The following is a 25,847-nucleotide window of genomic DNA, read 5'->3' on the forward strand; positions in this document are numbered from 1 at the left end:
GATCATTGAACACTGTATAAACATCAAAGGTGCGTGGTTGTTCAACATCCTCCCAGCGACTATAAAAAATATTGTGGGAACTGAGGACATCTTCAAGAGAAAATTAGATAGTTTTCTTCAAGGAGTGCCAGACCAACCAGGCTGTCATGAGTAAGTGAACCCGTGGGCCGCTCCAAGCAAAAGCCTGGTGGATCCAGCTCTCACAAGTCTAGGCTGGCCTCTGGCCGGGCTTGGGGAGTAGAAGAACTCCCAGAACCCCATCAAGCAGGTATCAAGCAGGTATAGAGAGAGACATGCAAAGTGCTTCTGTCTCCTCTTTTATCATCCATGGTGAGAGTTCATCAGGTACAAAAGCCTTAGTCATGTCCATATCAAGCAGAGACATTCTAACCTTATCTCTGGTATTTTCAATATCTTCCAAGACTGCTTGGTTTATCGCCACCACTCTTAGTTCAGGAACTTCTCCTTGCTCTATTGTGAGACCTCTTGGAATCTCTTGTTGAGTTCTTCACAAACCTCTTTGTCATTCTGTGTGTCCCCATTCTCTCCCTTTTTCAGCTTCATCACCTGTTCTTTCACTGTTTTCTTCCTGATGTGGCTGTATGGCAGTTTTGGTTAGGTTTGTCTTTATTTGCTATGTTGTTTTCATACTGCCTCTCTGCTTCTACTGCTTTGCTGCCCTCAGGGATTGTAGGGTATGGAGCTGTTGCCCTGCTTTTCAATGGGGGTATTCTGAACATCCTGCCATGCCTCCTGATCTCATGTGGTGTTATTTCTATGTGCAGGTATGGGACCATCCTCTCTAATATTTTCCTTGTATAAATTTTTATGAAAATCTCCCGCCTGGGATCAAGTGAATACAGTACAGATTTACACGTTTTAGTTAGTCCTGTAACGTACGTTTATGTTACGTTGTTGGGTTGATTAGATACACAGTGTTTAGAGAGTTTCATATTTATTTAGTAGTCCTGGATACAGCAGTGTCGTAGATGTTGAGACGAAGCCTGGAGCAGAGCAGAGAGCTGAGTGTGGCCGGAGTCGCGGAGCTTTATGTGGGAGAGTGTTGTAGCTGGATGAGGTCGTAGTCTGCTGCCTGCTCTGTGTCGAAGCTGTAGCGTCTTGGGTCGATTAGAACTGCCTACACCGAGTACTACATTCTTGACTGGAGATTGTACTGGTTTGCTATTCTCAAATCGCTGGCTTATATACGGTGACTACACCTCACAATAAGATAGGAGGGTGGAAAAACCGTTACCTGTAATAGGGATAGGATTATAGCTTGTGTAATTAGTTATGCCATTAAGATGATGAGATAATGGAGCGAGTATAAGTTTACTCGCTACAGTCCCAATAGTTTAGATGTTTTACTGGGTGGATTCTAGCAGTAAAGGATCTCTGCACACTCTCCAGGTCAGCAATTTCTCCAGCTCTGAAAGGGACTGTCATTGTGCAACAATATTCCACTCTAGAGACCACTATTCAACTAGAGACCACTTGGCAATCTCAAAGATTTTTATGATGTGTGATGTTAGTGCTATAGTTCTGTAATTTTTTTCCTCTGCCTTATTTCCTCCTTTATGGAGTGGTTCTATCTCTGCTGTTTGTAGTATATCAAAGATAACTTCAGGATCTAAGCTTTGTCTCCAAAGAATGTGAAGGGACTGCGACAGTGTTTTTTACAGTTCTTGATGAATATGGAGTTCCAAGAATCAGGGTCTGGTGCATAGTGCATAGGCATACTGTCTATGGCTTCTTCAAAATCCATTGGGGATAGGGTGATATCTGATATATAATTTGATGTTGGCATCTCATCCATGAAAAATTCATTTGGGTTATCAAGCTTTAGTGTGTTTAGTGGCACGCTGAAAACAGTGTCGTACTAATTTTTCGGTATTTCGCTCATTTCTTTATCATCTGTGAATGTTCCATCTCTCTTTCGCAGGTGCCTGATACTAGATGTAGATGTAGATTTTGATCTTGATTTTGCATAGGAGAAAAAATATTTCAGATTTCTCTTTCACTGATGGCCTTTTGCTGTCATCCATCAGCCTATCTCTTGGATTTTGTATGATTCTTGTAGCTTTAGTTCGATCGTTTCTATTTTTCTATCTACCCTTCTTTGTCGTTCTTGACTCAATTCTGGTGTACTTTGAGGCTTTTCATCTCCTTTGCAGTCTTCAGCTCGTCTTGTAGGCTGATTATTGTCTCTCGGTTGCTCTCTTATCCTCCCCCCACATGCAAATGATCATCTCAATAATTGAGTCATCTTGTCTCCAACAGTGTTTTGATGTCTCCCTTCCATGTTTGGTTCCTATTCCAATATGTAGGAACAGAGTAGGGTTGAGATGGGCTTATACCACAAGAGTCTGGGATGAGTGGGGGAGGGGGCAGGGACGGAAGAAGAGTGGGAGAGAATGAGGAAGAGTGGAAGAGAGAGGAAGTGTGGGAGAGAGGAAGAGTGAGTGAGTGAGTGGTGAGGAGGGTATAGAGTGAGTGAGTATGGTGAGAAAGAGGGTGAGGGGTGGCACGAGACATGGGTGGTGGAAGTCAAGTGTGTGGAAGTCATAATGTACAAACTGTAGTTTGTACATTGTGAAAGTCAGTGTTTACTTAAATTGATTTTATTTTAATATATGTTAGATGGTGTGTTGGGCTCCTCCTCTCTGACCATCTTGTGCTTATTGACAATTCAATTCAGTTTCTTATTGACAAATAAGAAAATAAACCATGTTACCATATCAACCATGGGAAACATGGTTGTTTACTAAAAAACATCTCATCTTTGCTAAATTATTAAAACGCTCAAAAACTGTATGTACAATTTCTATGCTATTAAGAATGTAAATTTCCTCCATAATTGTATCGATACTTGACAAAAATTGCAATCAAAATAGACGTGCATGTTGATCAACTTTTTGTTGTCTCTGCAGAGAATTAATGACCTGAATGAGGACTTCTGTGGAATGGATGTTAACACCCCACTGGGTGGAGAGCAGCCCGTAGAAGGTCTTGCCATCCTCACCTTCCCTACCAGACTGACAGCCGTTGCTGCCACCTCCACAGAGGTCTACACCGTCGTCTTCCTCGGTACTGCTCAAGGACACCTCAAGAAGGCAAGTCATATACACAAGTTCTTAAAGGGTGTCTATTGCATTGGATATTGCAAACATATTTTTCTCAGGTCTTGTTGTAATAAACTAATCAGTCGCAAAAAAAATGTTTTAGGACACTTGCAATAATTTTTTGTTCTTATCATTGCTATACTACAGAAGGGAAAGTAAGATTATTTGGAAAAGTTGATTAATTCTCTATCAACAGATTATAATTCAAACAAGTATACATTATTCAAGGACGATTGTTCATTCATATTTAGCCTTCCAATAGTTTATAAAAAAGTAGAATAGGTTTATAATATATTTTTCCATCTTCTCAAGAACCAAAACATAATTATTTAGCAAAAAATGCTGTATTTGCTCTTAAATAAATTTATAATAACCAATTTGCAAGTCTATACAGAACTTGCTTCTGTTGTACATTAAAACACCTGATAGAAAAATAGGTATTCGAAGCTTATTGGGTTTTTACATTTTAGGATCTTACTTCAATACTGTTTGAGTTATACTGTAATGTTCTGAACTGCACTTTTAATGAGGTTAATATCCACAAATTGAAAGTAAGGAGGCAAATAATTTTTTTTGTTTTATGCTAGCAACACTATTTTTTATCAGGTTGTGATAGAGAATCAGAATAATGCACTGGAGTACGATGATATTGTTGTGGACCAAGATTCTCCTGTCAGACAGGACATGTACTTTGACAAAGCTGGTGACCATCTCTACGTAATGACCAGCAATAAGGTAGGCACATATATACCTATCTCGTGTCTCTAAATTCATATACTGTATACATTATATAAATAATATTAGGAAGGGATTACCACTGGCTGGAAAAAGGGGACCCTTAGCCTCGGAGGAAACCACACAACACATTAGAGGTGATGTTTAGGTCCCCCTCCAATACAGTTTCTGTGTGCTTTTCTCCTACCACCCCCTTCCTTTTTGTGTTTTTTTTATGCTTTATTATAATATTTGTATTAATAATGGTCTCCATATGGAGGTCTCTCACCAATTCTTGAAAGTCTGGTGTAGTTACAGGATGAGAGCTATGCTCATGGTGTCCCATCTCCCCAGCACACTTTGTTATATAATGCTTTGAAATTACTGACGGTTTTGTCCTCCACTACCACCTCACCTAACTTGTTCCAACCCTCTACCACTCGTCTACCACTACCACAGGAAGAGTCATTACCAGGTTGTGGCGACGACCACCAGAGTCCTGACGGTTCTCCAGGTCCAACCCAATCATGTGTTGAGATTTTTTATTCATTCAAAAGGTGACACCCTTAGTGATAACACCTGCATCAGAGGAGCTCCAGGATATTTCACAATTCCTAAGTATTGTAGTACAGGTTGATGATAGCGAGTGGTGTCCCAAGGAACATAAAGGTGTAGTGCTTTGGAAAAATAGGTGAGATAACACGAATGTGCAAAGTGAAGTGAAAATTTTTTGGAGAAAAAGTTGCCCTAGTGTTCACAGAGCGGACAGTAACATTCAAGAGGGCCCCTGGCAAGAAATAAAACAAAACAGAACTAGATTTTTGGGCTTTTAATAAAGCAAGCATTGATATAAGCAGTCTACACAACAGATTGGCAAAATTAGATGTTATAGTGAACTATCATGTAGAAATAATCAGCAAATTGAAAGAAAGTAATGAGTAGCAAAGTATCAGGTCTTGAGGGGTTAGTGAAAGACTTATGCAAGGACAAGAATCAATTGTCCTTGCATAAGCAGCTTTGTTTCATTAGTTTAAATCTATGATCTCTTGTTCTTGAAGTTCCAGGCCTCAGGAATTCTTCCCTGTCAGTTTTATCAATTCTTGTTACTATTTTGTACGTAGTGATCATATCGCCTCTTTTTCTTCTCTCTTCTAGTTTTTGCATATTTAATGCCTCCAACCTCTCCTCGTAGCTCTTGTCCTTCAGTTCTTGGAGCCACTTGGTGGCATGTCTTTGCACCTTTTCCAGTTTGCTGATGTCCTTCTTAAGATATGGACACCATACTGCATATTCCAGCTTTGGTCTAACAAAAGTCGTGAACAATTTCTTTAGTATTTCTCCATCCATGTATTTAAAAGCAATTCTGAAGTTAGAAAGTGTAGCATAGGCTCCTCACATAGTGTTCTTAATGTGGTCCTCAGGTGACAGTTCTTATCTAGAACTACTCCTAGATCTTTCTTTATCAGAATTCTTTAAAGTTTTCTCACATAATTTATTGGTTGTGTGGGGGTCTTATGTTCTCCTATTCCACATTCCATAACCTGACACTTATTCACATTAAATTCCATTTGCCAAGTGGTGCTCCATATACTTATTTCGTCAGGTCTTCTTGAGGGGCCTGACACTTGCCTAAGTTTCTTATCTTCCCTAGTATCTTAGCATCATCAGCAAACATGTTTATATAATTCTGTATTCCATAGGGTAGGTCGTTCATGTAGACAATGAACATTACCCCGTGCACGAACTGAACCCTGGGGTACTCTACTCATGACATTTCTCAAGTCAGATACATTGCCTGTGATTACTGCCCTCATTTTCCTGTCAGTTAGACAATTTTTCATCCATGTTCGAAGCCTCCCTGTTACTCCTCCAGTATGTTCCAATATCCAGAAAAACCTCTTTTGTGGAAATCTGTTGAAAGCCTTATTTAAATCCAGATAATACAGTCAACCCAACCATCTCATGTAAAATCTCTATGGCTCTACCATACAAACTGAGTACAGTAATGTCATTTTACAGGATCTTCCAGATCGATAACCAGTCTGTCTGTCTGTTATTATATAATTTTTCTCCAGGTGTTGTACTGTGAGTCATACATTAGGCTGCGAGCAGCTGTGTCTAACAGCCTGATTGACCAGACCACCAACCAGGTCGTCTGGTTGGGGACATTGATCCTCGGAATCAATGCAAGGTATCCTAACCAGAGGGATCGGTGTGATGTTGCATCATACCAGAGTGGTTGGCACTCTTGCATGCCAACCAGTAAGATTGTTGAGATCTTGCCTTGAGAAGCATCCAAGTGGAGCAGCTCAGATATATTAATGGATGATTTCCTGAAGCCCAGGAAGTCCTTTACAAACACATTTCTGCTGGTGTCTTTAATAAATTTTCTTAACCTTGCCTGAATGCTTTATATCTTCTTTGATGTTCTTTAGCCAATAATCTTTTCATTTCAACATTTTTATTTATTGGTTACTGGTATTTTTTGTATTATTACTAATTTTCTCTTAATTATTACTAACTTTTCTTATAATAATTTCCCATCCTTTTTGTGTGAGTATCATTTCTTCAAGTGTAAGTGGGTAACATGATATTAACTGATGATTTATGATGTATGTACAGCAACCTAACTTGTCCACATTTCCATTAATCAGTTTTGCTTGAATTAGAAGAAATAAAATCCATGTGCTTAAAATCATGTACAGTATCTCTCCACGTGTCTGGATTTATTCTGTATAATACACTAAATGTACCAAAGGATTTCTCATATAACATGATTGTCTTGATAGTGGCTGACTCGCATTGGAAAAATCAAATTATTAAATAAACTTGTACTGTACAAGCTATAGCACCCTAAATAAAGTGAAAATTTGATGAAATACAATGTTTTTTTTTAAGTGCACCAAGAAATCACATACTGTAGTGATGTATTAATGAGCTTGGGATTACCCAGAGCATAGGTTTGAATCCTCCTCATGGGTCCTACAGATTTTCTCAATTTTTTTTAACATGAGAATCCATAAGTTACATGAAAATGTTACATGTATTACTATAAGTGCATTATGGGTGGTCTTAATTATCACATTTTGGCTCAGGCCCCCAGTCTACCTTGCGATGATTTCAGGGCTCAGCGTCCCCACAGCTTGGTTCTTGATTGGGCCTCCTATTTAGCTTATATCTAGCTTGCCTGTATCTTGCTTGCACAAAATAATTAATACTATGAAAAATTGTGTCATCATTGGGTAAATGGAAGGTAATTTGGTAAGATTACCAATAAAATTGAAGACAAATTTGTTACGTATTGATAAACGGCATATACAGTATATATTATTCCTACACCTTGGTGCCTTGCTAATTATCCAATCAGTAGTGACTTCTTTCCAAATAATATCCCCAGTTTCTGAATGCAGGAATGAGTGGGTTAAAGAATCACAGGCAAATAGAAGCACCACTGGTCACCAAGAAATAATAATACGCTTAGAAAAATCTATGAACGGTGGCAACACTCGAGTATTTCTCAGTATAGTATATTAATATTCACACTTACCCATGATTGATCCATTAGTACAAGAACTAATGTACTTTAAATAAGTAAGAGCACAAATTACATTACCAGCATTCACAATATAATAACTGAACAAGGGAACATAAATACTTAAAGGTAAATACTGTAAATGAATGAATGATGATCACATCCTACCTCTAGTAAATCCACAGTGCCAATGAGGCATTTAAATATAAGCAGGAAAGCAGGAAAGCAGCTAAGCAGTTTCCCTCCTAATGTTGCCAATTACATCAGCTTGATTCTTTAACATATCAATTAAATATTTTCATTAAGTAATAACCTGCAGTCACCTACAGGTATAAACATGACAGCTAACACACAACTTTTCTCTAATACATGACAGTTATCTGAATATAATATTTCCCAGCGTGTGTGTGTATATAATTACCAAGCAGGAGAAGCAACAGCATTGCCCCTTTCCTCTGACTATTCTAGCTGTCACTAACGGACACTTGGATAGAATCATGAGGTGCCTGTATCTCAGATAATTAATTACTTCCTAACTCTTTGTCTACTTTACCTGGATATTACTACATATTGATCACAACTCAACTCTTTGAAGTTCCTATGCAAATTTGCCAACCTCTTGTAGATTGCCACATAACTCTGTGCACCTGTTATTTCTCTCAACTGAATTTACTTAGGCCTTCATATATTTGTATCTCATATATAGGATATTATCTATTAATCACTCATTCTTATATGCCATATTGTAATAAGAATGTAAATTCATGCAAACTAAAGATATTCAAATGAAACATAAGCCTAGACTCTAAATTATGGATACGTTTTGCCATCAGTAGTTATTCAACTTCCATTTGCATACTCAAAATGATAAATTTGCATTCAGCTTGTCACTTTACCAATGTCTTAAATTAATAACTTGTGCTGCATACTAGTGGCTTTACTAAATATGTTTTAGTACTGTATAACTATTCAAACTCAGTACTGTGGTGTTCTGTATATTTTTTGAATAAAAATTATTATGTATGTAAGTTAAACCAGTGATTTCAAATTCAAGTTTGACTGTCTTAGTTTTTTTTTAGATACAATAGTTGTTACATTCTTGTACAGCCACTAGTACACATAGCGTTTCGGGCAGGAGTTATTGAGCCTTAGTGGGCCTTGACTAGCTCAGTCATAACAGTGGACAGATTGCCTGTACACTACTTGTCAAAATTTTAAAATAAATAAAATAATAATAAATGTTTATTTAGGTAAGGTACATACATAAAGAGATTTTACAAAGTTTGTTGGATTAATAAATAGAGCTAGTACATACAATGCCTAAAGCCACTATTACGCAAAGCGTTTCGGGCAGGAAAAACATTAATGACTAAAGCTTAATACTAATGGGTAAAAGGAATAAAATGTGTTGAGAACAAATAAAAATAGAGGTAAAAGAGGGGGGAACATGGCTGAAAAAGCAGCACAAATACAATTACAAATTATTGCAGAAAATTACATTCAAACAGCGTTGTTTTGAAAAAAAAAAAAAAAACATACATGGGTTGACAACAGAGGGGTAAGGTAGGTTACAGGGAATTTATTAGGTAGTGCTTCGTTTTTAACTTAAACTGGTTGAGAGAGATACTGTCTTTAACATGGTTGGGAAGATCATTCCACATTCTGGTCATCCCTTGCAAATGATATTCCATCTTCCAGTACTGATGTTAAGGACTATCTTACAGGTAACTATCCACAGTCTCTGTACCTAAGTCATACTACTGACCTTTCCCACGTAATGCAATCCACAGTAGTTGCCTAGCTCTTAGATACCTATTTGCTGCCAGATGAACAGTTGCATCAGGTGAAAGGAAGCTTGCTCATCCATTTCTGTCCCACCCGGGGATTGAATTCTGGATCCTTGATTGAGAATCAAGAACAGAGACCACTGAATAACTACATTTAGTTGCCTTTAGGATCAACAAATGACACGGTAAAAGTTGTATGTCCGAGATTACTTGTACAGTATGTTGAACCACAACTGTGCGCAGCTGGCTAGGACAGGTGTGAAAGCCACTCACAGCAGTTACCAAATAATGTAAAATGCCCAAAGCAACGGCACAAGATCATGTGGGGATCTTGTCAGATATAGGTCGGGTTGGATCTCTACCTGGTGGTGCAGGGAGATCAGAGTAATGGGTAACATCAAATTTATGATGGGCTAGTATAGGCAGAGTATCCAGTTTTTTGAGATTGAGTTGGCAAAAGTTTGCATTATGAGGGAGAAAAGATTTCCTGAAACACCACTTGCCTAACATACAAATTTATTCACTAAAATTAGAACATAAAACAAAAATGTATATATATATATATATATATATATATATATATATATATATATATATATATACACAGGGAAATGGGATAATTGTCCCTACTTTACAAAGTGTCTTAGGTAAATCTACACAGTACTGTCTCGACAGTATTATTCTATCGTCTCTTGACGATGATACCCAGGTGATGTATTGCACCCTAACCTTAACACTGGTAACAATGACCACATCAGCCATAACGGCTGCCTAACACCACTGTCGTATGCAAAAAGACAATTTGGAGCTCAACTTTGATGCTCGGGAAATTAAATTACATGCACAATGTAAAGACTGAAGTGTTGGAAAATTCATTCACAAATGCATGCATGGTGAAGGCCAGCACTCCGTGGGACATTTTGCTTTGAATGGGATAACCAAACTGTCAAAAACCATCTGCCAGGCTCGCTGGGTTGCAATTAAGTCGCAAAAAATCACAATCAGTTATGTACATGAAATAAATAAAATTTACACACTCAACAGTACAGCATATTCATTCAGCATGCTCTGCTGTCATCAATGAATGGGGAGGTGTCTGGAATGAGTACTTGCAGCTGTTGGGACGGCTACAAGTCAGTTGTGACAGTCCTCTAGAGCTGAAAGGAGCACAGTTCTTGTGCCTTGAACAGTTCCCAAGTGAATGAGGAGGAGAGCTGAAGCTAGAGCAGGCAGTCTCACACTATAGTCATTTAAGTAAAAGCATACAAACAGAGCACCAATCAGATTGCTGTTTCAACCATACACAAGCATTTGATTGGCTGAAGTCTGGGCTTTACTGGTGTGGTGGGGAGAAGAGAGGCAGGGAATTATCAGTGACTGTTGGGTGGGTCAAGTCAACTGAGCGACCCGGGCTGGTACCCGCTACACTCAACAGCAGAGTTTGGGGTGAAGCCCTTCCTTCTCCCCAATTAATATACAAGCTAGTTGTTTAAATTGCTCTCTTCTAGTATAACCAAGCATCATACATCACCACACAAATGATTTCTGAAATACCCATGTGAATCTCAATCCATAGACACCTGACATGATATACTTGCTGTATGATAGGCAAATACAAATGCTCAGTGCACAGAAGTGCACAGCAGCCATAGGGTACAAGACTAGCTGAGATAACACACAATCATGTAATATGATCTACATCTTCTTGAGGTTATCTTGAGATGATTTCGGGGCTTTTAGTGTCCCCGCGGCCCGGTCCTCGACCAGGCCTCCACCCCCAGGAAGCAGCCCGTGACAGCTGACTAACACCCAGGTACCTATTTTACTGCTAGGTAACAGGGGCATAGGATGAAAGAAACTCTGCCCAATGTTTCTCGCCGGCGTCTGGGATCGAACCCGGGACCACAGGATCACAATTCCAGCGTGCTGTCTGCTCGGCCGACCGGCTCCCTACATGGAGCTACATGGTTGTAAATTATGTAAATCTCTCAATATATATATGATTTTTGGCAGTTTGTGAGGAAGGTTGTGGCTTCAGTGACAGGGTCACTGAAGCACTACTGCACTACTGTCTCGACTCGTTTTTTTTTCATTCTTTACCTAATCTATCCACTCTATTTTATTATAATTTATGTAATGTAATTAATACAGGTACTGTACACTGTTTTTAATGCCACTAGCTATTGATAATTGTAAAATGCTGGAGTATTGTTGCCACCCTTTGACAAGGCAAATGGCAGGTGTTGCCAAATCTTTGATAATGTTAATATGATTTTGTCTATAAAATCCATGCAATCCCACTTTAAAAAGTAAAGGACAGGAGAAATATAATTCTCATTAACACATGACTCTCAAATGATGTTACTGTATACTGATGTCACAAATGACATCAGTATACATTGATCTAGATAAGGAGGGTTACATAGTGTACTGCATAATTGTTACGAAAGCCTCTCACTCACTCACTCACTCACTCGCTCACAATCGATCAGTCCTCATACTTTTGCCACATTTGAATGTTTGCATCTTAATATTACATTTTTGACTTCTGTGTTATTCTCACCTTGTACAGTATTAATAAAACAATTCCCATTTTGATATAAAGTATATATACTGTACTGTATTTTAGTGGGCCAGCCAGAGGCTTAGGGCCTGCGCAGGAATATCCCTGCAAAAAAAAAAAAAAAAATGTACTGTATTACTGATTGATAAATTGTTACTATTGCAGATTTCTAAAGTGAAGGCTCAGGAATGTAGCATATATGAAGGGTGTAATCAGTGCTTGGGTGCAAGGGATCCTTATTGTGGATGGTGCTCATTAGAAAACAAGTGTTCTTTACGACGTGACTGCCGCGATGCCACCCAGGACCCGCAGCACTGGGTTAGCTACAAGACTGGCCGCTGCACTACCATCACACAGGTTATGCCAGACAAGCTACAGAGGACCACAGCTCGTACAGTGAGTTGTTCATGTTGGGTTTTTATCCTCTAATCTATTTTTGCATAACACTTTGTACACATTTAATTTGCTGAAGTTTATTTGTACATGAAATTTATTAATTTATATATACTGTATTGTATATACTAAAGTCCAATATTATGAAAGGTCTTTAACACAAATATATAATAAGTTACTTATTCCTGTGAAAATGGTATTTATATATTATTTTACTGTATTTAAACAGCTGTCCTTGATGATTGACAACTTACCATCAGTTGAGGGAACTCTCCAGTGTGTGTTTAGTGCCATGGGTAAAGACCTGAACACAGAAGCTAAGCGCACAGCCCAGGGGGTGTCTTGTACAACCCCAAGAAATGACATGCTACCAGATATACCCCAGAATGAACGTATGTCTCATCGATATGTTTAGTATTTGTTAATTGTAAACAAATAAATTCTAAGATTAATTTCTAAGCTATTTTGTCTCAGACAAGTGCATTTCAATTTAGGAAAATTTAGTGTAGGGCTTACTAACCTATAATTTCTTAGCTGTGTACATTTTGGCCAAGGACATTTCAAAACCCAACAGAAGTTCATCAAGCTAAAATAGCCTGAGCCAAAGTATCCACAACAAAAATTCCAGGATAGAAGAGGAAATAGATGCTTCACTTATCAGTAAGCACAACAAAAATAGTAATCAATCTTAGATTTAAAACATCATGGGTAAACATTAGCTTTTACTGTCATATTACCGTTAGTCAAGTGAAATTTTTTTTTTTTCAACTACCCAAATACCTTACATACATACCCCACTGACCTCGAGATGATTGTCATTGTCACCATCATTCATAACAATGTCAGTAGAGTATGTGTTAACCTAGGTCTAATAAGAGGCATAAGGCCAGGGAAGAATACTGATGATTACTTTGCATCTGATACATTAACATTGGTCAGAGCAGTGTGTGTGTTTACCTGTAGCATGCAAAATTTACTCTTCCTGGCTTAGGGCTTTCTCCTGATTACCTAACCTTTCCTTTGTAATATATCCTTGTCTCAAGCCATTGGGCATTGATTGATTTACTCCAGTTATATTGTGTTAGGCAGCACAAGTTGTAGGTATTATGAAACATCTGTTGATGTTTGGCTAAGGATCCACGTATAATAACCTGTTGCTTTAGTCTGTCTAAACAAACTTTTAAACTATTGAATTTTTACATTATCAGGTTGTTGCTTATCATACAACACTTTATTATTTAAATATTTATGACTGGAATATTAAATTTAATCTCGTGCAGCTATCTTTTATAATTTGTATACAGTACATACAGGTAAATATATTGCTAATTGGAAATAAAATGTGCATTAACAACTACACTATTTGCCATTTCCTCCTTGGCTCCAATTGCCGTAAGGGATTTTCCCCATTTGATTCGTTAACTACTATTTTTAAACATGCACACCTCGATGTGCATGTTGAGTACCTATACTCACACCTTGAGTACAGGTACTCAAAGTATCTCTATTTTGAATATCTTTGTCATGTGAGGGTTAAAACATCTATAGTCAATAAATATATATAATATTTATTTTGACCAAACATTTAATGAGATGTGAGAGCTGAACATAACCTAGTCGTGACAAACAGTACTATACAGCTATATGGGAAGTTGGCATGTTGGTTATCTGAAGGTTATATAAAAGATTGTTTACTATAATAAAATTAGTATGTGCTACTGTCTTCATAATTCATACTCATTTTATTGCCTTACTGATGTATGCTTATTCTTGCCTTGCAGATCATTTTACGGCCAAGCTGTCTGTCCGCAAGTCTGAGGGACCCGAGTTTGTATCTACTAATTTCACTTTCTTTGACTGCAACACATACAGCTCCTGTACAGAGTGCGTTTCCTCTCCATTTCCTTGTGATTGGTGTGTTGATGGGCACAGGTGCACACACGACTCTGCTGAAAATTGCAGAAATGATGTGTTGGTCAACGGCGTTAATGTAAGTTTTGCTAAATATTATACTTGCATGTATTCCTACTCAAAGAGAGCATATTTGGTTTGCATGAATTTTAACTTCAATTTCTACTTGAGCAATAAAGAAATGTGTTAATGTAGATGGGTAAGCAGAACTGTATCAGGGTGTTGTATAAACACATTTGAACTTGCATGCATTTTGTTTGATGTACTTGACATATTTTCAGCGTGTTGGCCCAAGCATCAGAAGCGGGCCGTCCTTTTGTCCTCGAATCACATTTGTGGAAAGTCAAGAAATTTTGGTGTCTTCTGGTACAGATAAATCCATCAAAGTGAAGGTGGATAATATTGCTGTAAGTATTAAATCATATTACTGCTTGTGTTTAAGTATTATGGTATGCTGATACCCATCAGCATTACAGGGAGTATGAGGCATCTAAGATGGGGTACAGTACCATGTGAAAACATAAGTAGATGAATTACAGCAACTGAGAAACTTAGAAGAATTTTGTTTAACAAAGCTATTTTTTTAATGTGAAATTTTAAGGTGAAATAAAGAAAAAGGGTAGAAAAGCCAATAGGACTAGAAACCCCTTAGACAATGGCTTATGACATATGATTCATAAGGGTTTGTCGAGGTACGCCTTGTCTCGTTTGATAATTCTCTCTCTTCAAATTGAACCCCTAAACTGCGCAAAACTTCATATGAAGCGTCACCTTGAGCTCAGTTTTTAAATTTTCTGAAACTCTTTCAAATGTTTCGTACATAATCTATTAGGCAAATGGTCCAACTTTGTCTAAATGATACCAGTGTAACTTGAAAAACTAGAAAATAATTATAAAATTGAGTATTAAAAACTTCAGATTTTGAAATCAGCTGCAAAAATATAAAATATCACCAGTTGTTCATTTGGTGTTATTATGCTCTCAGAATAGCATATGATCTTCAATTTCATATATTTAGAATATAGATTTTCAGTATAGTTTACTGTAATTTTTTTTTGTCAATATGGCATTTGAAATATGCACAAATTTAGACAATAAAAATTTATAATTCCAAACGTTTTGAGTTTATGAAAAATCAATTCTATTGGGATTGTAGAACAGACAACTATGCACACTATATGTAAAAATGGTGAGAATCGGTCAGAAACAAGATCTTTGGATAATGAAGTAAGTTAAAATTCTAGTAATAGATATGCTGTAATTGAAGTTGAAGTTATCGACAATGAATAAGGCAGATATAATTCATGAATTTACTTGCATGCTTTAATAAACATTGTCTGGTATTCATACTCAAATATGTGGAAGTTGTAGATCAAAATATGTTGACATGAAGAAAAAAAATAACCCCCCAAAAAAACAAAATATAGGGATAATTATAATAATTATACTGATTTAGGGGATATATTTAGGGTATAGTTTATATAAGTAAAAAAGCCCTAATCTGGTCCCTAATCATCAAAACAACCTAAAGAAACAAGGAAATAGAGTTTGAAGTCTGTGAAAAAATCAGCCAAAAAAAATTCCAAGTCCCAAGCTCTGAGAGTTGTGACTGACTTATTTGTTGACCAATTTAATTGTGTCTTCACATAGTTAGGGATGGGTATACACTCTCCAGGATGTAAAGGGTACAACAAATTGTGTCTTCACATAGTTAGGGATGGGTATACACTCTCCAGGATGTAAAGGGTACAACAAATTCAAATAATAAACAAAGGAGGGAAAAACTAAAAACCTAAAAAAAAATATTTCCCCTAAAAAAAAATATTGTTTGGACATTGTTGAAAGTAGCTGATAATAACTTTGGGCAATGTTTTTATATGATATATAGCAAAATAGAGCATAATAACATACTTACTCATTATTATTTGTGTTATGTATTACTCTCAAATGCTATAAAGGCACCAGCTGCATATCCACTTTGTGGACATGTCTTACTACTATTTTTCTTCTTTGTGCGTTGAACAGGTTCTTGCATCTCTTAATTATTGCATTATCCATCAGTTCCAGTTAATAGGAGCTGTTTTCTTTATCAACAAAACGTTCTTTTTCTGTGGAGAGCCCCTGCGGCTCCCCGGAGCTATACCTGGCTGATATGTACTCACCTAATTGTGCTTGCGGGGGTTGAGCTTTGGCTCTTTGGTCCTTATATGTTAATATGTATATATTAGACCGTGGCAAGTCAATCGAAGGAGTTCAAAGCCTACCGAGGACCAGAGCCAGAACCTGGCTGCCTCAAGAGAGGCACGTGGATCAATGGCCTAAAGACACCCCTGTGTAATTGGAAGCAGTCTTTGTCTGCCATCTATCAGCTCAGGCACCCAGAAAGGTAGGAATCTCAAAACAAACTACTGCTGATCAAAAATTGCAAACAGAACTCCCCACAACTGCTGCGCATCCATCTGCACAACCCCCTGCCTCCCGGGGGTGGGGGGTGGGGGGTCCCAGAACTCCATGCTGGCAACTCTCCTCAGTTCAAGAGGCTGTTGTGTTGGTGACGGGCGATCGCTCTGGCTCCACTCTTTGCGCAGTGCTGCAGTGCAGTGTTGTTGCTCTGTTTTGGTGGCATGTGAGCTTGAAGCAACACAAGAGTACTGGAGCTGCATGCACCAAGGGTTACCTTCCCGAGGTGCCCTGTAAGTACTGCCTTTGCGGCCTCAGGGTTATTTTCCATGAGCCATTCAGGAGCAGCTAACTCCATGTGGTTCTGTCGCTGCTTGGTGATAGCCCGCCCTTGGGGATTCAGCTGGGGAGGTTCTTACTCCTGTTTGCCCTTAGGTAGGAGGTAGTTTCGTCACCGGCTGGGGCGCGAGGTACTGTGCAGCTGTCAGATATACGCATAGCGACAGGTTCTGTTCACCTGGAAACGTTATGCTTTTGCGGGATTTTTCTTTTGTTTTTGTTTTGTTTTGCCTGGTGGTGGTCTGCCTGGTGTGGCAGTAGGACCACTTGTAGGATTTTGGTGGCCCTCCACTAGGTCCCTGTGCTTGCACACATCGCAGGGGTTCAGCTTTTAATTGTTTGCTTGATAACTCTGGGATAACCGGTTAGCAGTATCTCTTGCTTGATAGCTCTGGGATAGCCGGTTAGCTGTACCTCGCCTGGGCTTCCCTTAGCAGTCAGCCTAAGGGCCCTGGAAATTCCCTTTGGGGCTTAGTGGTCCAGTGTAGGAGACCTCTGAGTCCCACCTCGCCTTGTGTGAGTATGAACTTTGCTCTGTCCCCTTGTCTCAGGGTGACACTCACTATCTGCCTCCCTCCGCCTTGCGGCCTGTTAGGGTCAGTGACACCTATGACCCAGAGTACTGCGAGTGGTGTTCTTTGCTTGTACTCCATTTACCCAGTCCACTGAGACTGATATTCGGGTGCAGGCAGATTTAGCGTTGCATGCGAGGTTGGTTGCTTTTCTGGATACCCCGCAGCTGCCCCGCTGAATTATACTGGTAGTGAGACTCGGGCGGCTTCGGGGATTGCCCCTTCCGGATCGGCGGCAGAGGCATTCAAGCATGGTCCTCCTGCCTGGGCCATGCCAGCGGGCCCCCCTTCATTCCTGCTTTTCCAGTGGACTCTGCTTTTTCTCAAGAGGCAGAGAGTTTGGAGGATGGCTCAGTCCCGGGTCCTGACGTGGAGGATTCCGAGGCTGGGGAGGCATTGTCTTGGGGGCCCTGGGCCCCCACTTGTCTTTGCTTGGGTATTTGGTACCCTCAGTGTGGGGCTTGTTGTAACAGGGGGAGAGGTTTTCCTATCCCCTCCCTGTACCATTTTGTTACAAGTCAGACTCCTCCCCGGCTTCGGTTCCAAGTTCCCTTGGGTTCTTTGGTTCCCTCCTTCTGGAGGTTTTTGGCTTCCCGCATCCCACCAAGGAAGGTGTGGGAGGCCCTTTTGGCTTACCTCCTGTGAGACCCAGATTATGCCTTGATAATGAAGCCACCGCCTTTTGAGTTCGGCTCCTCTTTTATCTTAATGGGTGCGTTGCAAGGTGCCGGAGTCTTCCTGGCTGGCAGACTGCCTCTTCTTTCGTTGGGGGGCTTAGCATTCGTCCTGTCAAACTGCGCACTTAGCGAGAGTTGACTACGGCCCTTCAGGTTTCCTGAAGGGCAAGTTGGAGCACCTCAATGCGTGCTTGTTTGCCCCCATCCTTCCTTATGATGTCGGCCAGGTGCGGCTTCACATGCAGGTTTCCTCCTTTTTGGCATCCCTGGTGGCCGAGGATTTGGGCACCCATGGGTACTTGGCTTCGATCTTGTGTTTCTTTTCCGTGTGTGTGCTGTCTTTGGACTGGCTTGTGGTGGGTGGGGAGGAGCTGGGTTGCAGGCCAGTGTCTGGTGTGCTTGCTTCGGCAGCTCGGGCACTGGCTGCCTTGTTGAAGTTGTATGCGCCGTTTCTGAGGGAGGCGGTGTTTGTTCTTCGCTTCTCGTCTTGCGTGCTGACAGGTGGTGCTCGTCCTAATTTTTCGAGTCATTTTGGGCCCTGACTTCTTTTTTATCCCCTTTTGTCTGTTGCTGTTTGCAGAGTTTGCGGTGGTGCATTTTCTACAGGCAGCTTCGTCTAGTTGACCGTCTATATCAAACTTGTAGATTCTCCAGGGTGGGGGGGGGGGGGGGGCGCCTGGAGGTCCTGTCTGGAAGGGTCGCGCCAGGTCTCAGGGTTCCTTCGGTTGTCGTAAGCCAGTAGTGCCAGATTCGGGACTGGCCCTCCTGCAGAGTCGTTGGCTCAGTGATTGCTCTGAGTTTGTTGGGCTCTCGTAAGGGTCGTCGGCCCTTTCACTGATCGCCCTGTTGGCGGGGTGATGGGGGGGGGGAGGCTCACTCTGTTTGTTCTTGCCTGGTCCCACGATTTGTGGGCAATTCAAGTCCTTTTCCTCCGGCCTGCGGTAGTGTTGCTTCTTTCCTTCTCCTTTGGGGGGATTGGGGCTTGCAGGATGGGCCTCTTCCCCTGCGCTCTGTCAGGTCAGCCTGGAGTGGGTTTCCTGCCTGTCTTTAGTTCCGAAACAGGACTGGACAGATTTGTGATTCATACTGGACTTGCCCTGTATGATCCCATGGGTCTTTTGCCCCTCCTTTCAGATGTCCACTCTGTCTTGGGTCCGGCTGCTTTTGGCGCCTGGATGGTGTGTCTGGACCTCCGGGATGTATATTAGCACGTCCCGATTCATCCGGTGTTCAGGGATTGGCTCTGTTTTGTCAAGGAGTGACACTGCTTTCTTTGCCTTCCTTCCAGTTGGATCTGACACCTCGCGTGTCCACGTGCTTTAACCGGATCGAGGTGACGCTGTTGTTTATGGCTTACCTCGACAATTGGCTGGTGTGGGCTCCCAGCCAATCCGCGTGTCTGCTTGCCAGGGATTTGGTTCCTTACCAGCTCGCCGGGTTCGTGTTCTTGGTGTACTGGAAGTCCCAATTGGTTCCCTCTCAGGTACGGACTGGGCTGGGGTCTCGTGTGGGACTCTCGAACCGCTTCCTTGTCTCTCCCTCTGGTGACATTGTTGCGGCTGAGGTCCCTCTTATGACTGTTTTTGGATGGCATCCGGGTCACACATCGGTTGTTTGAGCGGCGGTGCAAGAGCCTGATTTTGGCAGTGCTGGTCTACCGGTGGAGTTCAGATCTGGCTACGGCGGATGTTATGGTTCTTCGGGGGCGTCCCTTCCGCTGCTCTCGTGATCGCTGTGTTCGGATCCCGGGAGCCTTGTGTCAGCTGCTGGGTCGCCGGCTTCCTCTGAGGTTTTTTTCAGGGTTATAGGCCCTGATGCCTCCCCGAGCCCTCGCTCGATGTGTTCACGGATGCCTCGTCTTTCAGCTGGGGTTTTGTGACCATTGCTCACCAGGCCGGCCAGAGTCGGTGGGATCCGTCCTCCTGTCGGGCTCACAGCATGGCGCACTTTCACGGTGGTGTGACATTCACTTCAGAGGGTTCGTGTTGCTCGTGGAGCAATGGTCCGGCTCCATTCAGACTGCTCCTCGGTGGTTCATTGTCTGAACTGCGGGGGTTCGATGTGGTCCTTGCCTCTGGGGCTGGTCACTTCAGGTGTCTCATTTGCTGAGTTCTCAGGGTTTGGTTCTCCTGGCGGTTCACATTCAGGGGGTGTCAGATGTACTGGCGGATGGCCTGTCTTGGTTCATTCCCCTATCCGTGGAATGGACAGTCGACACTGACTCGTTCAGTTAGCTTTGCCGGACATACGGGCACATAGAGGTGGACCTCTTTGCATCGACTTAGTCGAGACGTCTTCCAGTGTATGTGGCGCCCTTCCCAGACTGCGTGGCCGTCAGGGTCAATGCCTTTCGGCTGGACTGGTCAAGTTGGGGTTACTTGTACCTCTTCCCACCGGTACGGTTGTTGCTCCGGGTTCTAGTTAGCTTAGAGAGAGTTATAAGGGATGAGTGGTCCTGTTGACTCTTTGGTGGCCGGCCCAGCCCTGGTTTCAGGTGCCTCTTGCTCAATGTCTAAACTCCAGGGTCTTCCCACAGCTCCGCCTCTTTCAGCAGATGGAACCATTCCAGTACGTAGCTGGTTCGATCTTCTCTGCTTCTCGCGTCTGATCTTTTTGACGCTGGTTTATCACCACTTGTATGGTGATCAGGTGACTTGGTGTCCTACCTGCAAGTTTCGTCTCGACGGCAGTATGAAATTTCCTGGTAGCCTTTTTGGCACTTGTCTCTTCGTAGGTTATCTTCGATTCTGGTCGGTTTTGTCCTTTCTCTCTCGGTTATTTCAGGACCGTCGTCTTATGCTAGATACTGTCGCCTCGTTTCAGGTGGCGCTGGCGGAGGCACTGCAGCTTCCATTTGCGGTGGATGTCACTTCTGCTCCGTTCTGCAAGCTTTCTTGGGCGTTGTTCACCTCTGGCCTGCTCATGTGCTGCCTGAGCTGTCCGGATCATTGTACGGGGTGCTCTCTGCTCTCTTCTCCTCGGTTTGGGGTGGCCCCCTCCGGCACAGGGCCCCCTCTGGCTCTTTCAGTCCTGGTGGCCTTTTCTTCGTTTGCAGCTGTCTCCTTCTTTTCTGGCGAAGAATGAGTCTGCTGCTTTCCGGAGGGGTCCTTGGGTTGTTGATACTTGGTTGGTTCGGCCGGGGGGGGGGTGCATCATGTTATGTGTCTGTGGCTCTTTGCTGTCATTTGTGCGTTACATCCTCGGTGGCAGGGGACACGCTTTGGGTTGACCCAGTTTTCCCTTCTAACCAAATTCAGGGTGCGGGTCTCCCAGGTTGTCCTCGGGATTATTCAGTCCAGCCAGCCTGCGGTCTTTCCCCGTGCCCACGCCATTCATAAGTTCGGCATTCGGCTGCTGCTTTGGTAATGTCCTGGCCTATCTTTTGGGCACTGGGCTATTGGAGGTCGAACAGGGTCCTGGCTGCACGTTACCTTGTTAATGTTTCTAGTCCTTCTCGGGCGTGTATAACCTTGGGTCGCAGGTTGCGGCTTGTTGTCTCGACTTTGAGACAACTCTCGTCACCCAAGCGAGTGACGACAGCCTCCCATGTGAGTCCCTTTTTTTCTTATCTTTGGTTGGGTAGCTCCGGGGAGCCGAAGGGGCTCTCCACAGAAAACCAGCATTGAATGTAATGAAACGCCATTTTCTGGGTGAGACCCGGAGGCTCCCCGGCATCCCTCCCTCCCTCCGGTCGCCAGTTTTTCGCGTTTTTGATACTCGGCCTCTGAACTTACGAGAATTGCCAGCGTGGAGGTCTGGAACCCCCCGTCCCCCTCCTGGGGAGGGGGTGGGGGGTTGTGCAGACGGATGCGCAGCGGTTGTGGTGATGTCATGATTGTTTCCTTGTTTTTGATTGGGGGTTCTGTTTGCTAGTTTGGCTTTTGGTTTGCAATTTTTGACTAGCAGTACAGTAGTTTGTTTTGAGATTCCTACCTTTCTGGGTGCCTGACCAGGTAGATGGCAGACCAAGACTGCTTCCAATTACACGGGGGTGTCTTTAGGCCATTGCTCCTCGTGCCTCTCTTAAAGGGGCCAGGTTCTGGCTCTGGTCTCCAGTAGGCTTTGAACTCCTTCGATTAACTGTTGACATGGTCTAATATATACACATCAGCCCAGTATAGCTCTGGGGAGCCTTTTGGGTCTCGCCTCGAAAATGGCGTTTCATTAATTCAACGCTGTTTTTTTTTAATTATGCCCCCTTATGCTGAGCAGTTTAAGGTTAAGGAAATTGTGATTTGTATTGAAATTCCTATAATTATCAAGATTTGAAATTTTTCTGGCTATCATCTAAAACTAATATTAACATTACTGTATTGTATAAAGGTCATAAATGTAAGAATTTTGGAGCATGTGGCGAGTTGTACCTCTGGTTTTCTAGTTACAATAACTCGGGCAAAATCATCAGTGGAAGAAACCGCACCTACAATTTTTTGTAGGTGCGATTTCGCACCTACAATTACGCTGTAGTGTTTGTAGCTAGACAGGACCCAAAAATATGGAAAACAGCTTTCCTAAATTTATCCCAATTCAATGCTTGTAGAGAAAGACAAGGGGCCAGATCCACGAAGCAGTTACGCAAGTACTTATGAACGTGTACATCTTTCCTCAATCTTTGATGGCTTTGGTTACATTTATTAAACAATTTACAAGCATGAATACTTGTCAATCTACTGTTGTTATTGTTATAAACAACCTACTGGTGCTTGGGAGCTCATTGACTGTTTAATAATTGTAAACAAAGCTGCCAAAGATTGAGAAAAGATGTTCAGGTTCATAAGTGTTTGCGTAACATCTTCGTGAATCTAGCCCAAGATTCACCAGCGAGAGACAACCTGTCCTCTCACTTGATACATAGCATTTTGAATGGAATCAACCAATCTGTTAAAATGTGATATATTCAAATTAAAGCCATATAAAATTGACATTTTACTGTGCATCGTCCTCAATTGGTTAGGTGGGTTTCTTGGGTTCACACACTTTTTTTTTTATACAGAGAACTGGCTGAAGTAAAAGATTCTTCTCTTGGTTTATCTAATACACAGATACATTAGCCACCTGAAGCCAGTCTCATTCATGCTCATTTTTCATAATTATCATTAAATAAGTTGCATCATTATTGCTCCACTTCCTACTTCAATGGGTGTGATGATGCATCAGCCTGAAGAAAATATGTGTAGGAAAAAGTAAAGATGTTAAAAATTGCATACATCTGTTCACCATGCAATACACACAACATAGTATTATAGTGAATCAGAACTCCGTCGCTTCAAAAAGTTACTTGTTGCATCTTTTTGTAATTTCTTGTTTATTAAATCTTGTTTACTTTATTTGCAGCAATTCATCACTCAAACTAGATTTGTATGCCAGTTCAACATTGAAGGAAGAGTGACAAGTGTCAATGCTAACCTGCTGAGTGACACAATATACTGTGACAGGATGGAATTTGCTTACACAACAGCAGCTCCATCTACAAATGCTACATTTGCAGTGATCTGGGGAGGCTCAAAACCTCTGGACAATCCAGATAATATTCACGGTGAGTACTAAACAAATTTCTTCATTTGCTTTAAATTGCTGTAGGACAGCATCTGCTGATATCCCTCTTCCTCTTTAGAGACATTATTTTTTTTGTTTAGTTATTTTAGCAAAATATATGTAAGAAGCCAGTAACCTAAAGCCTGTTGATTATAGAGCAATATCTTTTATGGAACCTTGTGTACGGGATAGCAGGCAAAATCATGATACCTTCTGAGTGGAGAAGTTATGCAGTGAGGTGCCAGGAGAAGGAACAGAAGTGTAGGTAATTACTGATCTACTTGTGGTCAAAGAAGGAAGTTCATTTCTGTGCCCCACCTCTCTTAACCATCAGTTCATTGGTGTGGTGAATAATAACTTTATAAGTAGCACGTGCACATATTTACGTTTAAATCTGTGTATGGTTTAAGCCTTGGATTTCACTCATTTGCTAACATATTGAAGAGTTTCTTGGATCTCTCTAGATCATTAAGGTTTTCAATTTGTATTTACCTACTCACTCAGGTGTCACCCATTACAGACGGCTCATTTTTACTTACGTTGTTGTTTACAGTATCTTCAAGAGTTCTTTGGCGAGAGTCTTCAGGACTGTTGTTTCATTTACTGGCCTTTCATTTGCTGCTGAGGTTGTGGCGTTAGTCTGTGTGCCTCGGATAGCCTCTGTGCTATTACAGCATTTACTCTGTGTAATGTCCCCTCCCAAGTCCATATCCCTCGCTGACTATACGTTTTCTCTCTTACAGAATGTATGTGTGCGCACACCCATGTGCGTGTGCATGTAAGGGTAGAATGAAAGACAAATTAATAGAAAAAGTATTCTATATAATTTCTTCTGTCGTAGTGTAATCTGCAACATATAATCATGATTTTTAGTTATCACTGATTTTCTATATTTAAATTTGCACTTCCTTTTATTAAAACATGACAGTACAGTAATGATAATTTACATGCAAGATAATTGTTCATTAGATTTTACATACAAGTTCAAACTTGCTTTATTTTGCAAATTAGTTTTTCATAAGGTATGATCTTTTTGGGTCACTTAGTACAGGGTTGTGATAGTTAAGACAGGTAGACATTTTTCACTGGTGTCTTGGGGAACATTTCAGACATTTCTTTAGGGTCATTCTGTAATGGGGCCCGGGGGTAATGGCTCTCTTTCGTTCCACTACACGGCCCTTAGTTAACTATACTTAAAAGAACCCAGAGCTCTACTATAGCCTTCAGTGTACTCCTTGCGATCTTAGACGATTGATCACCTTAGATACTACAAACACAAGAACTGTACTGGACCCTTAGCAAACTCTTGAGATCTTCTCAGCTACCACCACCAACCCATGCAAAAATAACTGTTAATAAATTGTGGGTTGGATCAATCAATTAACCATTAAATCCTTGAGAGTTAATCCCCAATTAATTGAAAAGGGATGGATGAATTTACGTTAAATGCGGATTAAACTCGAAAACCAAGGAATATATATGTATTTAAATAGATTAGGCTTGTTTGGAAAGTACCCTCAGCGACTCATTCAATAACCACCGGCTCGTGGACTTTTGTGGCAAAGACAATTATAGATATTCTTATGGGTGAACTCAAAACACAGAACTAGAAATTAATAAACAAATTTATTGAAACAAAATTAATAGTAATGGGGGAATTGAGCCTGACATTCCCTACTCTGAACACTCCCTAAACTGAAATGCATCCTACTAAAATATTTCCTATTCTATAGGCAATGAGTTAATGGACCTAAAATCAACTGTACCAACTCTAAGCACTTTACCGTTAAAACTTAAACCCAGCCTGATGTTCACCTGGCCTTCTGGAGGCGAGATGTTGACCTGCCAGCTGTCCACTCCATACCAATCTACTCTCTGACCTCCAGACTGTAAGGCTAGATAGGATTACTCCGCCAGCCTCTCTGGTTGCTAGATTACTAAGCAAGGTTAATTGAACAAGCTGATCTTGTTTACTGGCCACCCAGATGATTGAATTCCTATTGAAACTGATAGTAATTCTCTAGGTTGTTGGGCCCAGCCATTTCCAATTACAATATTAAATAGCGACCTGAATATATAATTTATGAATTAACAATCCGGAAATTTATGATCTTCCCAGCCACATGACCTTGACCCAGGGTGGGTCAGAGACGAAGCCTGACGAAATAGTCCCCTATTCTAAATGACGTCACTGTCTCTTTGATAGCATAATAGCCTTAATAGCCTCTTTGATAGCCTTAATCTTTACTCTACATTCATGTTAACCTAAGTACTTAAACCAGATTGGTTATTACTACAATTA

The 25,847-nt window shown here is 41.2% G+C and overlaps 1 protein-coding gene across 4 annotated transcripts in view; it reads left to right on the forward strand.

The window, feature by feature from the left end:
* Positions 1-25,847, forward strand: part of PlexA (plexin A) — a 418,994-nt gene that overhangs the window by 337,386 nt on the left and 55,761 nt on the right. For all 4 annotated transcript variants that reach the window (XM_069324085.1, XM_069323905.1, XM_069324026.1 and 1 more), the window contains exons 3-9: positions 2,931-3,113; positions 3,729-3,857; positions 11,884-12,114; positions 12,341-12,503; positions 13,893-14,101; positions 14,304-14,429; positions 23,345-23,546. In XM_069324085.1, coding sequence (XP_069180186.1) covers positions 2,931-3,113; positions 3,729-3,857; positions 11,884-12,114; positions 12,341-12,503; positions 13,893-14,101; positions 14,304-14,429; positions 23,345-23,546 — 1,243 coding nt within the window. The remainder of the gene's footprint in view (positions 1-2,930; positions 3,114-3,728; positions 3,858-11,883; positions 12,115-12,340; positions 12,504-13,892; positions 14,102-14,303; positions 14,430-23,344; positions 23,547-25,847) is intronic.

The sequence above is a fragment of the Procambarus clarkii genome, chromosome 1, assembly GCF_040958095.1.
Source record: "Procambarus clarkii isolate CNS0578487 chromosome 1, FALCON_Pclarkii_2.0, whole genome shotgun sequence".
Taxonomy (NCBI): domain Eukaryota; kingdom Metazoa; phylum Arthropoda; class Malacostraca; order Decapoda; family Cambaridae; genus Procambarus; species Procambarus clarkii.